Below are 14501 nucleotides of genomic sequence, written 5' to 3'. Positions count from 1 at the left end.
TTTTATGAGCCAGTAGATAATATTAACCAATATGTAAAACCAAACTCTCATCCTATCTTATTTGTAGGTTCCTATCTAATTTAGTTCCTATCTCCTTAATTTAAGTGTTAGTAAGTATCCTTTGATCTTAAAGTTTAATTATCCTTTGGAGTTCAAACAGCAGTACTGACTACTTGTAAACTGTTTCCCAATTTAGACAATTCTAAATTGATAGAATCGGTATATTTTGCAGGATCCATAAACAATCCTGTAAGACTTTATATTTTCAGAAGATGAGGTTGTCTTCATCAGTGGTATTTTAGTAGAATCTACACTTGACAGTGTTTAGTACACTACAGAGTGAGACTCAAGCTACATGATTAATAGAGCCTTTGTACTTTTCCTGCTATTTCTTCAAGAGCTTCTGATAAGAGATGCCCAATCCTACTACAAAGAGCGTTACATGTAAAGGGTTATGCACACTTTCATGAACTTTAAAAGTGGATGTTAATATATGATTGCAAAAAAATAAGAGGAAAAGAAGTTCTGTTAAGCAGAACAGAAATTTCCTTTTTTTTAAAAAAAAAAAAAACGTGCACCTTAGAGAAAGAAACCTTCAAAACAAATGGTGGTCAGCTGCTGAAATACATTTTATTTTAATTAAAATCCAAGAAAATTTTCTTTAACCTGTAAAAACAGCGAGGAGACTTTTATTTTCTATGAATATAATCATCTCACTTTACACACAACTTTAATAAGCCTTGCCTTTCCAAAGTTCACTTCCTCTATGAAGTAAATTACTGCCATATTTCAGGGAAAAGAAATCAGAGATTAGTTTCAGCTCAAAAATTTTACAAAAATATACCAAACATTAGAAAGTTCACTTAATTTCTGGGGAAAAACAAAGTAATTGCTAATGGAAAGAAAGGGAGAAAAAAACCAACATTTTTTTCAAGTAAAATTTTCAGAATGACTAGTATTTTTAATACCTGAACTGGTGGTCCTAGCTCTTGAGGTGGAGCATGAATGGTCAGTCTTGGGGGAAGTGGGTGTGGTGGGCGTCTTGGTGACTGAGGTGCTCGAGGGGTCTGTCTTTCAGATGCTGATGATGGCTGTTGTTCTCTAGAAATCTCCTGGGAAAAAGAGGACTCTGCAGTACCAGTATTTCCTTCACCTATAGGAAGAGAGAGCTTATTTTGAACTATTATGTTTACCACAAAGTAACTTGGACAGTCCCTAGAAGTATAAATCTTACCACTAGGAATGTTCACCTAATATTTTCAGAAAAAAAGTAGTGAGGTGTGGTAGACCCAGAGATATTGGGTGTGCAGTTAACAGTGGTATGGCCTTAGCAACTCCCTTCTATTTATTTGGTTGGTTAATGGAACAAAAATGTAATGTACAAGAAACATTTTTCTGAAGATAATGGACATAAAGCACCTAGCTTAACATATGATAAAATAAACATTTAATAAATTTTGGCTCATATTATTAAAATAGGCAAATTGCCTAAAGATCAGACCACTACAGTTATTAGTATTACACTCAAACAGGGTGAAGGAGATTGGTAAAAAGCCTTACAATAACTTTCATATTCTGGTTTTCCTAAATTTTGAATGTCAATGGCCCTTCAGATGTCTAGGTCTTCTACATACAAAGTAAAACAACAAAAGTGAAAAGCTGAATAGGATATCAATTTAGTAGTTTAAAAGTCTGAGGTCTAGAATCAGATTCCAGCTCTAACACTTTTTTTTTTTTTTAAACATCTTTTTTGGAGTAGAATTGCTTTACAATGGTGTGTTAGTTTCTGCTTTACAACAAAGTGAATCAGTTATACATATACATATATCCCCACATCTCTTCCCTCTTGCATCTCCCTCCCTCCCACCCTCCCTATGCCACCCTTCTAGCTGGTCACAAAGCACCGAGCTGATCTCCCTGTGCTATGCGACTGCTTCCCACTAGCTATCTATTTTACATTTGGTAGTGTATATGTGTCCATATATACACTACCACTCTCTCACTTTGTCCCAGCTTACCCTTCCCCCTCCCCATATCCTCAAGTCCATTCTCTAGTAGGTCTGAGTCTTTATTCCAGTCTTGCCCCTAGGTTCTTCATGACCTTTTTTTTTTTTTCTTAGATTCCATATACATGTGTTAGCATACGGTATTTGTTTTTCTCTTTCTGACTTACTTCACTCTGTATGACAGACTCTAGGTCCATCCACCTCACTACAAATAACTCAATTTCGTTTCTTTTTATGGCTGAGTAATGTTCCATTGTGTATATGTGCCACATCTTCTTTACCCATTCATCTGTCGATGGACACTTAGGTTGCTTCCATGTCCTGGCTATTGTAAATAGCCAGCTCTAACACTTAATAGCTATGTGATCTTGGTTATATCACTCTGCTTCTGCTTCTCAGATTCTTCACTGGTACCTGAATCTGATAGGCTTATTTTAAGAATTAAATAATTCAGTACAAGTATACTTGCTCAGAAAAAGCACTTATTTTGTAATTACTAGCAATGTACCAAATCCATCCACTAACTTAAAATTATCTAGACTACTAGGCATATTTTTGCTTGATTGTAAAAAAGAAAAGAAAGTCTCCAACAAGTATTCAATGAACATCTGTTATATGTTTTGTATCTAGGAAAAATGGCTATGAACACCCACCCTCACAAGACTTAGCTTTTAGTAATATTACCTAAACAGGCAAAAAATTTCCCTCTATAACCCAGTTATGTGACACAAAAAAGGTGCTTCTTAAATCCATAAAATGTTTTAGAAAGTGTAGATTATTATAATTAATCTCTCTCCTTAGCTCATCTCCCTTAAAAAGCAACACTATCTTCATTATATGGTTCAGTATTCATTAGTTTATTTTTCTCTTAAACAATTAAAAGTTGAAAAGATTGCCTGCCTTTGCTTTAATTCAAATGAGCATAAAATTTGCACTTTTAAATACACAGGCTTACACAGAAACTCAGATATACTGTTTTCCCACTAGTCTACATATATAAAGTTTTTATTATATTACTATTAATGATTCTGGCTCAGTATTTGTTAAAACCAGAATGGCATACCAGACGATCACCAATTCTTTAAAAAACATTTTAAAACAATTCTAAAATAAAATTATTTTCTATAAATTCCATAATTCTTTACTGCCTACAACAGTTCAGCTGACCTCCAGGACTCATCCTTTCAAGAATTAACAAAAGGTATGCTATATTGATGAAAAAATCTTTTATTCATTGGAAAACTGGACAACACTGCAAAACTCCTACACCCACAAATCTTGAAACATGTAGCTTGATTAGACTGACCTCTTCTGGTTGTGAACTGCCATTACTATTAGAAGTCCCTGACTTAATTTTCCGCTTAAGAGCAGCAGCAACACGCGGCATTTATAATGCTTTATAGATTTAAAATTTTTGAATCTTACAGCAGACCAATGAGGTAGAAAAAATAGTATAATGACTACATTTTAGATATAAACATAGTAGACTTTATGAGAATAATAATGACAAAGCAAGAACAAGAGCCTATCTTTTGCTTGCCAGTTTACTAACCAAGTTTTATTACCTATGTGATAATTAAGTGCAGTCTTAGTTTAGAAAACGTCAGGTTAAAATATTAAATTAATTAAATCAAAATATTAAAAGTGTTCAATTAAAAAGAGACTAGAAAAACAAAACAAAACATAACGAAAGAAAAACAAAACCAAATCTCACCACTGTTTTGAGAATCAGCTGCTCTCTGATTACTTTCACCTCCACCCATACTTTCTTCTGTTTCTGTACCTGGATCAGTCCCATCACCACCCTAAAAATAAAATATGAATGCTAAATGCAAATAAATCAAGTAGTTATCTTAAAAAATAATTAACCAAACCAAATCACAGTAGAAACAAACAAAAACCCAAAGATAAGAAAAGCTGTAGCGTTCTGAGAATACAAGCCTTTTTATATTCTTGAAAAACAATACTAAGCAAGTTCTTAAAGAAAATTGATGGTCAAAATTCCGGCCAGTTACCTCAGCATCATCAGCTTCATACCCATCGTTGCCATCTGCACTACCAGTGCCTTCATTACTATCTTCACCCTCGTCTCCCATCCCTGTGTCATCTTCATCATCATCGTCTTCTTCTTCATCTTCTTCATAATCCTAGTTAAAAACTCCCCAAGTATAAATAAAGATCTAGGACATGGTACACATGTTCTGCATATCTTGATACCATGGTTAGAAATTTAAGTGACTCATTATTGACCAGGATACAGGAGTTGTCCTGAGAGTTGTATGGGATTACTTCAGTGGCAACAAGTATCAAAACTATGAAGCTTACTGGAATTAATACAGTAATAATCAACTCTGAATTCTAACTATTCGTATGGGATCAATTCAAAGATTAAAGCTCCCAGATGTCCACAGAATGTCAAGTGGTCCACTTTAATTCTAAATTTAAAATGTGGCATTGAATAAGAAAATGGTGAAATTATACTATGCTATAAGCTTTTAAAAAACATTGATTAATAAAAGAATCTAAAAATGAGGCGCTGTCAATATAGGATTAACTCCCAAAATAAAATGTAAAGTTTCACTTAGAATATGTTTTAATTATCATGACACCTCAATTTCTTTTGAAAAGAACTATAAGGGCTCCACAAGAAAAAAAAAACCTTATTTCCAGAAACCACAGTGCTTACAATTAAATCTATAGTCACTTATCAGTGAGATTTAAGTTTAATTAATCTAACAAATTTACCAAATCCTAAAGGACTCAGTAATCATTAAAAAAAAAATGAGATTTTCCATCACTTATTCTATGCAAAATGTTAAGTTCATAACTAATCAGGATAAAAGAAAAGCATAATAATCTATTTAAAGTGACAGGGAATCAGAATTTACTGGTTGATGCATTAGAATTCCCAAGGATTTCAGCATTTCATCCAGCAGTTTAAAACAATAAATGATTTCAAATCCAAATTTACCTCATGTTCCCCATCATTTTCATCATCATCCTCCTCTTCATCATCACTGTCAATTACGATGACATCATCTCCTTTGCCTTGACCATCTTGTGATGATGTTGTTTGTTGATCTGATTGAAGAGGTCCAAGGTCTATTTGTAGAGACTGAGAGGTTTCTTCACTGTCTTCCATTGGTGTATAATCTCCCTGGGTGACTCCCTTTAAAAGCAAAAGATAAATGAATAAACAAACAAATAAAGTCAAGTATACTTAAAACTATCAGTGACATACTGTAGATATAAGTAAAGGGTAAAGAATACTTATGGACTACCAGAATTTTATTTTTAAAAATACGGTTTTGAAAGCAGAATTAATTTAAAATAAATGCTTTGGGTTTCTTTACAGTCTTCCTATAGAAGAATTATTATAAATCCCACTGGGTAATACTCCAATAAAAAGGAGAGAAAATACTTTATATAGACACACAGGTATATATGTGTCAAATCTACCAGTGTGGTACTACTGTAGATGAGTGTTGTCCATCAGAAGTATAATGTGAGCCACAATACATTTCCCATACAGAATTTAAAATTTTTTAGCAGTCACATAAAAAAAAAAAAAAAGCAGGGCTTCCCTGGTGGCGCAGTGGTTGAGAATCTGCCTGCCGATGCAGGGAACATGGGTTCGTGCCCTGGTCTGGGAAGATCCCACATGCCACGGAGCAACTGGGCCCGTGAGCCACAACTACTGAGCCTGCGCGTCTGCAGCCTGTGCTCCGCAACAAGAGAGGCCGCGATAGTGAGAGGCCCGCGCACCGCGATGAAGAGCGGCCCCCGCTTGCCGCAACTGGAGAAAGCCCTCGCACAGAAACGAAGACCCAACACAGCCAAAAATAAATAAATAAATAAATAATAATTAAAAAAAAAAAAAAAGCAGGTGAGATCAATTTTAACAATAATCTTAATATAGCCAAAAATTATTTCAACATGTAACCTATATAAAAGTTATTAATCCTACATTTTAAAATTTGTAATAAGTCTTCAAAATCCAATGTATATTTCACACTTAAGAACATGTCAGTTAGGACTAGCCATATTTCAAGCGCTCAACAGCCAACGTGGTTAGTTAACAGTGCGGACCAAAGGCAGAAAAAAGACTATCCATGGAACTGCAACATATAATTTTAAAAAAGACAAAAAATTTTCCCCAAATCAGAAATACTGTGTAAAACACACTAAAACAAACTATTATAATTGTCTTTTTACAAAAATACTTCTCCCCCTCTCAAAACTCTATCTTAAGCCTTTAAACTGCATTAAAGATATACTAGACGTAAAAATAATTCTTCCCTTAATCTATTTCCTCACAATTCCATTTTTTTAGCTACTGAAATAAACTGCAATTTAACTTTATTTTTGATATTTACTATAAAAAGTGAAATGTTTACTTTTTATTTTAGTTCAGCACTCAGCAATATCTGGTTTTTTTTGGCCATGCCACGCAGCATGTGGGATCTTAGTTCCGTGACCAGGGATCAAACCTATGCCCCCTGCAGTGGGAGCAAGGAGCCCTAACCACTGGACTGCCAGGGAATTCCAAAAGCTGTTTTTTTATACAAGCCAGAAACAATGTCTTATGAACTAAATCATTCATAAAGATGTTTACTGTAATGGAAAAAATGAGTAAGTCATGGTATAATTAAAAACGTAACAAACTAACATGCTTATTTCAAGAAAAGCAACACTTAGAACATCTGCTTCATTGTCAGAAAATTAGAAAAATGAACTGTTACACTTTCACACACTAAGTAGACAGTGCTAGAAGACAAAATGGAAAGCCCAATGGCACTTTTGAGTCACAGATAATTTTGCCAATCTCAAGAAAAAGCTTTGCACAAAAGATTTCAGTATAATTTAACCAAGTCTGGCAATAACACAGAAATTCACATCTTATTTCAAAATTGTTATTATGCTCTTCAGGTATGACCCGCTCTGAAATATACACAAAATCGATGTCATTTAGAGTATTACATATTCATCTTGGAGGTTTAGTTTTCTGTTCTTAGCCAAGGAAAACTGAAAAAATTAACTTACAAAATTAATGCATCTAAGAAACTAAAATTTACTTTCAATCTATGGTTACTTATGATTAGCCTGAAACAATTCCTTTATTTTATACAGATAAAATAATTTTAGAATAAAATGATCCTAAAAATTTATCCAGACAGAAAGTACTGTTTCAAGCTTAACAAGACAAATGGAAACCAGACAGCCTGAGTTCAAACCCTAGCTCCAATGCTATGAAAACCCGGGTGCATGACTTAGCTGGGCATTGGTTTCTTCACCTGTAAAACAGGGTTGTTGCAAGATTTCTTATGAGGATTAAGTCAGTTAATAAATGCAAATATTTTAGAACCACACTTGGCATATAATAATGAGTTGTATTAACTAATATTATAATATTACTATAAATATGAATTACTATAAATTATGAACTCTCAATTTGTAGGGCGGAGGAATGGAAGAAAAGTAATAATTTGAGTGCCTAATATGTGGCAGGTACTATTTTAGGTACTCTACAAAACTAAAAATTATGTTATCTTATGAGAAAATTGAGGCTTAGAGAGAATTAATGTCTTGCTTACAGTCACACAGCATCTAAGTGGTGCAGTTAAGGACAGAAGCCAGAGCTTTGTAACTTCAGAGTCTATGCATTCCCATTAGTTAGGCTGCCTCTGGAGAAGCCTCAATGAGAGTTCAAAAGATGAAGAGGTATACAAATGCGTTTCCTTTCACAGATTATTTTAATTCAGTAAGGGAAGCAATAGAGGGAGCAACAAAGGATACCAAGTGGGGCACTTCCGGATGAACTCCAGCCTCAACCAGCTCATCCTTCCAAATAAAAGAGTGGGTAATCTTTACTCATGACAACCTTAGCTTGGAAAATCTGTGCTAACTATAAACAAAAACATTTCTTTAATAAAGTTTAGAAGGCAGGATACTAATTAGAAGTAAAGCAGAAATTGCACTGGCAATTCTAACAATATTTCATTAAATATAAAAGCAGCAAATTGAAAACAGAAGTCCAAATAATATTTCAATTTGTCAAAGCTCATTTCATTCACTATAAGCAATAATTTGTTTACTTTAAGTATGTTTTACTTACTTCTCCAATGGAATCTTGAGAATCTTGGTTGTATACTTGAGTCTCTACCTCTCCATCAGTACTTTCTTCTGCCATAACTTCTTCCTGAATCATGACATACAAGTGTGGTAACCATATCAGTTCACTAGATGAAGCATCACCTGTTCAGTGAGTTCTCCCAATAAAACAAAACTCAAAGCTGTAATTTTATGAAGCTGTACATCAGAAATGTTCACTTATATTTACTTATAAAATATAAACAATCACATTCCTCTTTGGTATATATAAAATAAGGTTCATGAACATTAATTAAATACATGCAAGTGAAATTAATTTAGTAGTCTCAATGTTTGATAATAAAACAATTCATTATAACTTATCTTCAACAAAAGAAAATAAAGGAATACCATTTTGGTCAATCAGAGAAAAAGCTGGCAGGTACCAGTTTAAAATTCCCATGAGACTATAACTTCCTTATTCTTTAAATTAAAAACAAAATTGAAATGGAATTCATCCTACGTTTTTGTAACTGTGTTCTTAAAATTGAAATGGGAACTAATTCAATTAAACATACTCAAAGAATATAAAACAGTGTTGGCAACAGCAACAATACCTGGGTTTTCAGTGGAAATTTTACAGTAAGTTCAACAAGAGAGTTTTCTGGATTTAGACCCCAAAAGGTCCATTCTCTTAATAATGCTGTAACTGAAAGAATATCTTGGTTCTATTGGTAGAAGTAAAAGTAAACAGAAAGATCTTTACACACCTCAGTTCCTACAGGTGTAACACTTTTCAACTTCTTTGGAAGAGGCATTTCCACTGTATCGTCAGAGATCTGGTCTGATGTTTCTATGGTGCTATCTTCTTCCTCTTCACGTGTACGCTTCGGCAAAGAAGAACTTGGGGTAGCTGAAACTTTGAAATTACATAATTTAAATCTCGAATTAGAGCGTGATAATCACTCAATTTAGACAAAGTTAATTTAAAAAATATCTTGGTCATTTAACCAAAAAAAAAAACACGTAAAAATTTGGACAGAACAACATAATTTGTTCCTGCTCATCTATGTGTAAACAAAGAGCAATTTACGCTCTGAATCAATGGTCTTAACCTTTGATTAATAAAGCCAATTAACTTCTACAACAATACATCTGACTCACTGTGACTGTACTGATATAGAATTGCTACTCACAAAGCTTATATAGGGCCATCTTATAATTTATAAAACCCAGGACTCCTTGGATAAAAAAATTTTCCTTATATGTTTAGACTTGAAAATTCTTACTTGACGTTCTTTTAGATACCTCTTAGTGCTCAGGACTTGTATTAAGTTACAGCTGACCCTTGAACAACTCAGGGGTTAGGGGTGCTGGCCCTCCATATCAGCCATTCCTTTGTGTCTGCAGATTCAACCAACTGAGGATGTATAGTACTGTAGTGTTTACTATTGAAAAACATCCACATTTAAGTGGACCACTAAGTTCAAACCTGTGTTGTTCAAGGGTCAACTGTACATAAAATAAGTTTCAGGTTGTATCACCTTTAAAATTAGTCAAAAAATAACTGGAAAGGAAGAAAGATCTTAATGACAAAAACGAGTGACCTAAAATAGAATTCAGCAGTAAACATAAAATAAGATGTTAGGAATATCGTCATCCATTTTCATACCTGGTAGGAAACAAGTAGGTACAAAGAACATTCAAAATATGTATTATACTCAAGAAACTATAAATGCACAGGTCTACTCTAACCTCATTTTAAAATTAATCGTACCAGTGCCAAACACTGCTGTGGAAGTAGAAGGCCGCTCAACTGGTGAACTCTGAACCACCTCCACAATGTTTGGGGATAGCTCTTGATTTGTAGGCTCAATCTGAGGATGACTCTGTTGAGTGGGTTGCACAAAAGCTGTAGCCTGTGTTTGTTGCTGAACAGTTAAAATGGGTTGAGGGATAGAAGGCTGGACGTTAGGACTAGTAGAACGAACAGATCCACTTGTGCTTCCGAAAACTGGAACATGTTCCACAGGCCCTTCTGATTGCATGGCTGAAAAATAATTAAAACATTTAATATATTAAGTTTTCTATTCTTACCAAAGCCGGAATTGTCCTTCCCTATTCTCTTACAGGTGACATTTTGCATAGTTATTTATGTACATACCTCTTCCACTCACTAGACAAAAAACACTGAGGGTAAAAATAATGTATTACGCATTTTTGAATTGCCTATGTGACAGACATAAAGTGTGCAGTAAACTGTTGGCTGAATTAAATAAATAAACTGTTTTTGCATCTATTATTCTATGTAAATGATGACCAAATAAAATGATATTAAGAAACTCAAAGTCAAATTATAAGTTTTTATTAAGTATCATTTTGTTTTCAACTAATACAAAATGACTGTTAAATTTAATTGGTAATATATCTCATAATTATTTTACTGAATGTAGTTCAAATAAAATATTCTGTCCTTTCATAGCATATATATATTTTATATATTTCTAAACACTTAATTTACTGAATTCTAACATTTGTTAAGACAAGAATCTAAGAAAATTGTATTTAGTAACTTTTACTGACACCTATCTTGGGGTTGGGTAAAGCGATTAAACAATGAGAAACAAATTCCCACCCTTGAGGAGCTCAATCTAGCGGAATAAAAAAACATGTATTCAACTGAATAAAATGTGGTTGTAATTGTTGTAACGAGTAAGAAAGTGACACGGGAAGAAAGTGCAGAAAGCAATTACAAGGTCAGACAGTTTATCAGGGAAGAAGTTGATGCTTGGGTTGAACCAGTGATTTAATATGGTTTTCTAAAGTGGATTTCATATCATCTTTCTTAGTTAATAGAGGTAAAAAAATTTGGTCCTGGAAAAGCATGCCATATACTTAATAGGGGTGTATTTCCCTCCTTCTTTAGCTTCAAAACACAAAAAGCAAAAAGGAAGGGAGGGAGGAAATATGCTACATTAACAAGTATCCCAGGAGGCATACGCCTGAAAATATTAAATGCCCACTTGTACATGATGTCTGACTGTAGCTTTAGTGGAAGCCTCATTTATCCTTGAAGTTACTGTCATCTTCTTGTAATAAATCTAAGTAAACAGTTCAACCAGACCTGTTATTATTTTACTTACCTTCTTGTGATTCCACTTGTGTAGTGGGCATCACTGTAGCTGTTGGGGTAGTAGTAGGATTTGTAACAGTTGCAGGTGTAACCATTGGGCGGATACTAGCCCTGGGTGTTGACTTATTCCCAGCCATAGCTGCAGCTGTCACTTTACTTGGAGTAGACACAACAGGAGTTGGCTTGATATTGGCTGTTGGTGGGTCTGAGGTGCTGGCACTTACAGAGGGGAAAATGCAAGAATAATAAATCATAAAAGATTACTACAAATATTCCTTATAAAGTACATATACTCTATCAAAAGCAAAGCACATATGCTTCCTGAAGTGAGTGTCTAATAATTATGACCTTAATATGCATTCAGACCTTATTAACTCTGTTTTCCTAACACTGCTTTGGGTAGACTTTTGGCAGATTAGAAAAAAAATTAAAGAGACAGTTGAGTATAGTTCTACATTTTTTGTTCACTAAATATTACAAAACTCTTATTGAAGAGGTTTTGAACTTAAGCATTAAAAACTGTGCAGGAAATGTTCTGCAGTGGTGCATCCTGACAATGTAGAAAGTATTCAACTGTGCTCAGCCTTTTATCCTTGTATCATATAACATCACAGGGAACATCAGTAGCCTATCTTAGAAATCAATCACAAACTAAAAGATGAAAGACACTTTCTCTGTCACAAAGCTCTACCTATCTGATAGGACTGAAAGTATACTGAAAACAAGAGTTCTGGAAAAAAAAATCTCAGCAACTACATGATGCAGTTTTGCACAGGATAAATGGCTCTTTAGTTACATATTTTTATAATACAGATTTTTTCTGCCCAAAGATCACTAGATCCTTCCTGTATTTTAAAAGAAAAACAGGGAACAGACTGTAAACAGACTGTCAAAGAACAAAACTCACATTCCTCTTTCACCAGAAGTTGGAGCTGTTTTCAACGTGATCTGTCTCTGCTGTTCTGGGACCTATAAAAAGAAAACTTTGGATTACTGTACCTATCCCACAGGAGTCCACTAAACAATGCCATCAAAATATTTTACTTGTTAATTCTCTCTATATACCTGGTTTAGTCAAAATTCAGTCTGACAAAGGCTCCTAAATCACCAGACATCTTCAAGTAAAATGCACAGGGCAAAAATGATTTGTCACTTAAACCAAATTAGCTAATTACCTTATTAGTAGGTTCTTGAGGCTCATCTCTCTGCTCAAGGTGTCTCTCTTGATGCTCCCTGAGTTCTCTTTCCAAGCGACTAATTCGACCTTCATACTGGGACTTAAGAGCAGTCATACGAACATCCAGTTCATCTTTCTGCTGATCTAAGGCTCCATTCCTTTGTTTAAGCTCCTCATTTTCTTTAGTTAGCTGATCTTTTACACCTACAGAAGTAACCACATGATTCTATTAATATCATAATCAAACACTGGAAATAAAACGCATTTATGTGCGTAATAAGTACTCAAAAGTCGTATCAGATTCTATTCCTGAACTTTAACATCGACAATAATTCTGATATACATCTCAATAAGTAAAGTTCTAAACCTATCTGTATTTGCTTTATTACTGTAATATAAAGTATACTCCAAAATAAAACATTTTACTTTTCCTAAGATCTCAAAAAGACAAAGGATCTACCATAAACTAGTCAGCAGGAGCCCTTTTATATGGTCTTTAATATTTTAATATATTAGGAATTATAAAATTTTCATTTCATATAACCTACAGCATATACTCAAGAATAATTAAGTAACTTCTTTTATGAAATAAGTTGCCAGGGGCACTATCTTAGAGATCATTTAAAAAGCTGCATATAATAAAACTCAACTGATTTGGCATTTTATTTACCTACGAGCAGACTGGTAAGCAAGGTGCAGTAAGGCCCTGAGCGTTGTAGCACTGGGCTCCTCATAAATTTGACATGATATTCTCCCTGAAGGGCTAAAGGGGCCCTCCGTGAAGTGAGGCACAGAAAACTCACTTGGCTGGTAAGATCTAATGCTGTCTAGGAATTTACAGAAGGCTTCTGGACAGTATACTGTGGACCCAAAGGATCACCATCAAAAGGTAGTAACAGTTACACAGTAAAGCAGAAGGATGGCTGTACTCCCTATCTACTATCTACTACCAGTTAACAATTAAGAAAGATTTCATAAATAAATTAAGGACATCCTCATCACTTGAAAATTAAAATTGCTGTAATTTGTGTCTAATTAAATAAACCTAAATATCTAAAGCACACACGCACATACACAGAAGTCACTTTATAGTATAGTCACTTTTTTCCTTCCTATTTAATTTTAAGCCTGTATCAAGTAACCAACTTTCACCATCAAGTTTAAATCTTAAAGTATACAGAAACTTACCAGCTAAGTGTGCAATTTTTGATTTTGCTGCTACAATAGCCTTTCTTGTTTTTTCTTCCTTTTCAGTTATCTGCTGTCGGAGCTGCTCCTCCTGTGTGGTTCTATCTTGAAGGTCCTGACGAAGTCGTGAAAGTTCAGATTGAAGCTGCACAGTCTGTTCCTGGAGATTTCTTGCTTCCACCTCTTTTTCAGATAATGCCTTTTAAAGGAAGACAAAGTATTCACTATGTAATTCAACAAAATCAATATAACTGTATGCCCTACAGACTTAAAATGTAAAACTTATTAATTTGCTTATTTAGATTAAATGGAAGTATAAATATAAAATGGTGGTCAAACCAAGCAAGTGAACACTTAAAGATGATTAGGTATTATTTACATACATAAGTCATTCAAAGTAAAAGGATAAAACATATACCTTTCCATATAAGAGAAAGTATCAGTGTTTAACACATCTTTCTCTTTTCAAAATTCCTTTTTATGACTGAGTAAAATTCCATTGTACTTCTTTAGCTTTTCAACAAGAAAACAATTCCTTCAACACCTTCTACTACTCTTCCACTCATACCTTCTGCAGATTCTCCACCTGACTCTCGAGTGATTTTGACTTTGTTTCAGCTTGATTAAGGGTTTCTTTGAGCTCCTGCATTTCCTGGACTGAGACATGCTGTTCCTGATGGTCTCCAGAAGACTGAGCTGAGGTCTCCATGACCTAAGATGACAAAGAGTAATAATATACCTGCACATTTATATTCAATAATTCTGCAAATTCATCTAAGAAAATAATCATAAGTATGTAAAGAAATTTATTTTTAAGGGTATTCATAAATAAATCTTCTATGGAACAACTTTAATGTCCAAAAGTAAGCTATTAGTTAAACAGGTTAGGGCTTTCCATACCACTAGG

The 14501-nt window shown here is 34.1% G+C and overlaps 1 protein-coding gene across 5 annotated transcripts in view; it reads right to left on the bottom strand.

Annotated features, from left to right (window-relative positions):
• TPR (translocated promoter region, nuclear basket protein) overlaps nucleotides 1–14501 on the bottom strand; it is a 73169-nt gene that overhangs the window by 9788 nt on the left and 48880 nt on the right. For 4 of the 5 annotated variants that reach the window (XM_082472503.1, XM_082472504.1, XM_082472506.1 and 1 more), the window contains exons 33-44: nucleotides 14163–14306; nucleotides 13595–13793; nucleotides 12405–12610; nucleotides 12137–12198; nucleotides 11240–11448; nucleotides 9874–10146; nucleotides 8867–9015; nucleotides 8122–8205; nucleotides 4978–5175; nucleotides 4022–4153; nucleotides 3721–3811; nucleotides 969–1153 (exon numbers count right to left, since the gene is read on the bottom strand). In XM_082472503.1, the coding sequence (XP_082328629.1) occupies nucleotides 969–1153; nucleotides 3721–3811; nucleotides 4022–4153; nucleotides 4978–5175; nucleotides 8122–8205; nucleotides 8867–9015; nucleotides 9874–10146; nucleotides 11240–11448; nucleotides 12137–12198; nucleotides 12405–12610; nucleotides 13595–13793; nucleotides 14163–14306 (1932 nt within the window). The remainder of the gene's footprint in view (nucleotides 1–968; nucleotides 1154–3720; nucleotides 3812–4021; nucleotides 4154–4977; nucleotides 5176–8121; nucleotides 8206–8866; nucleotides 9016–9873; nucleotides 10147–11239; nucleotides 11449–12136; nucleotides 12199–12404; nucleotides 12611–13594; nucleotides 13794–14162; nucleotides 14307–14501) is intronic. The other variant, XM_082472507.1, reaches the window with a different exon arrangement.

This window comes from Balaenoptera physalus, assembly GCF_965194825.1.
Source record: "Balaenoptera physalus genome assembly, chromosome: 1".
NCBI classification, from domain to species: domain Eukaryota; kingdom Metazoa; phylum Chordata; class Mammalia; order Artiodactyla; family Balaenopteridae; genus Balaenoptera; species Balaenoptera physalus.
This window is presented reverse-complemented; position numbering and strand designations above follow the sequence as displayed.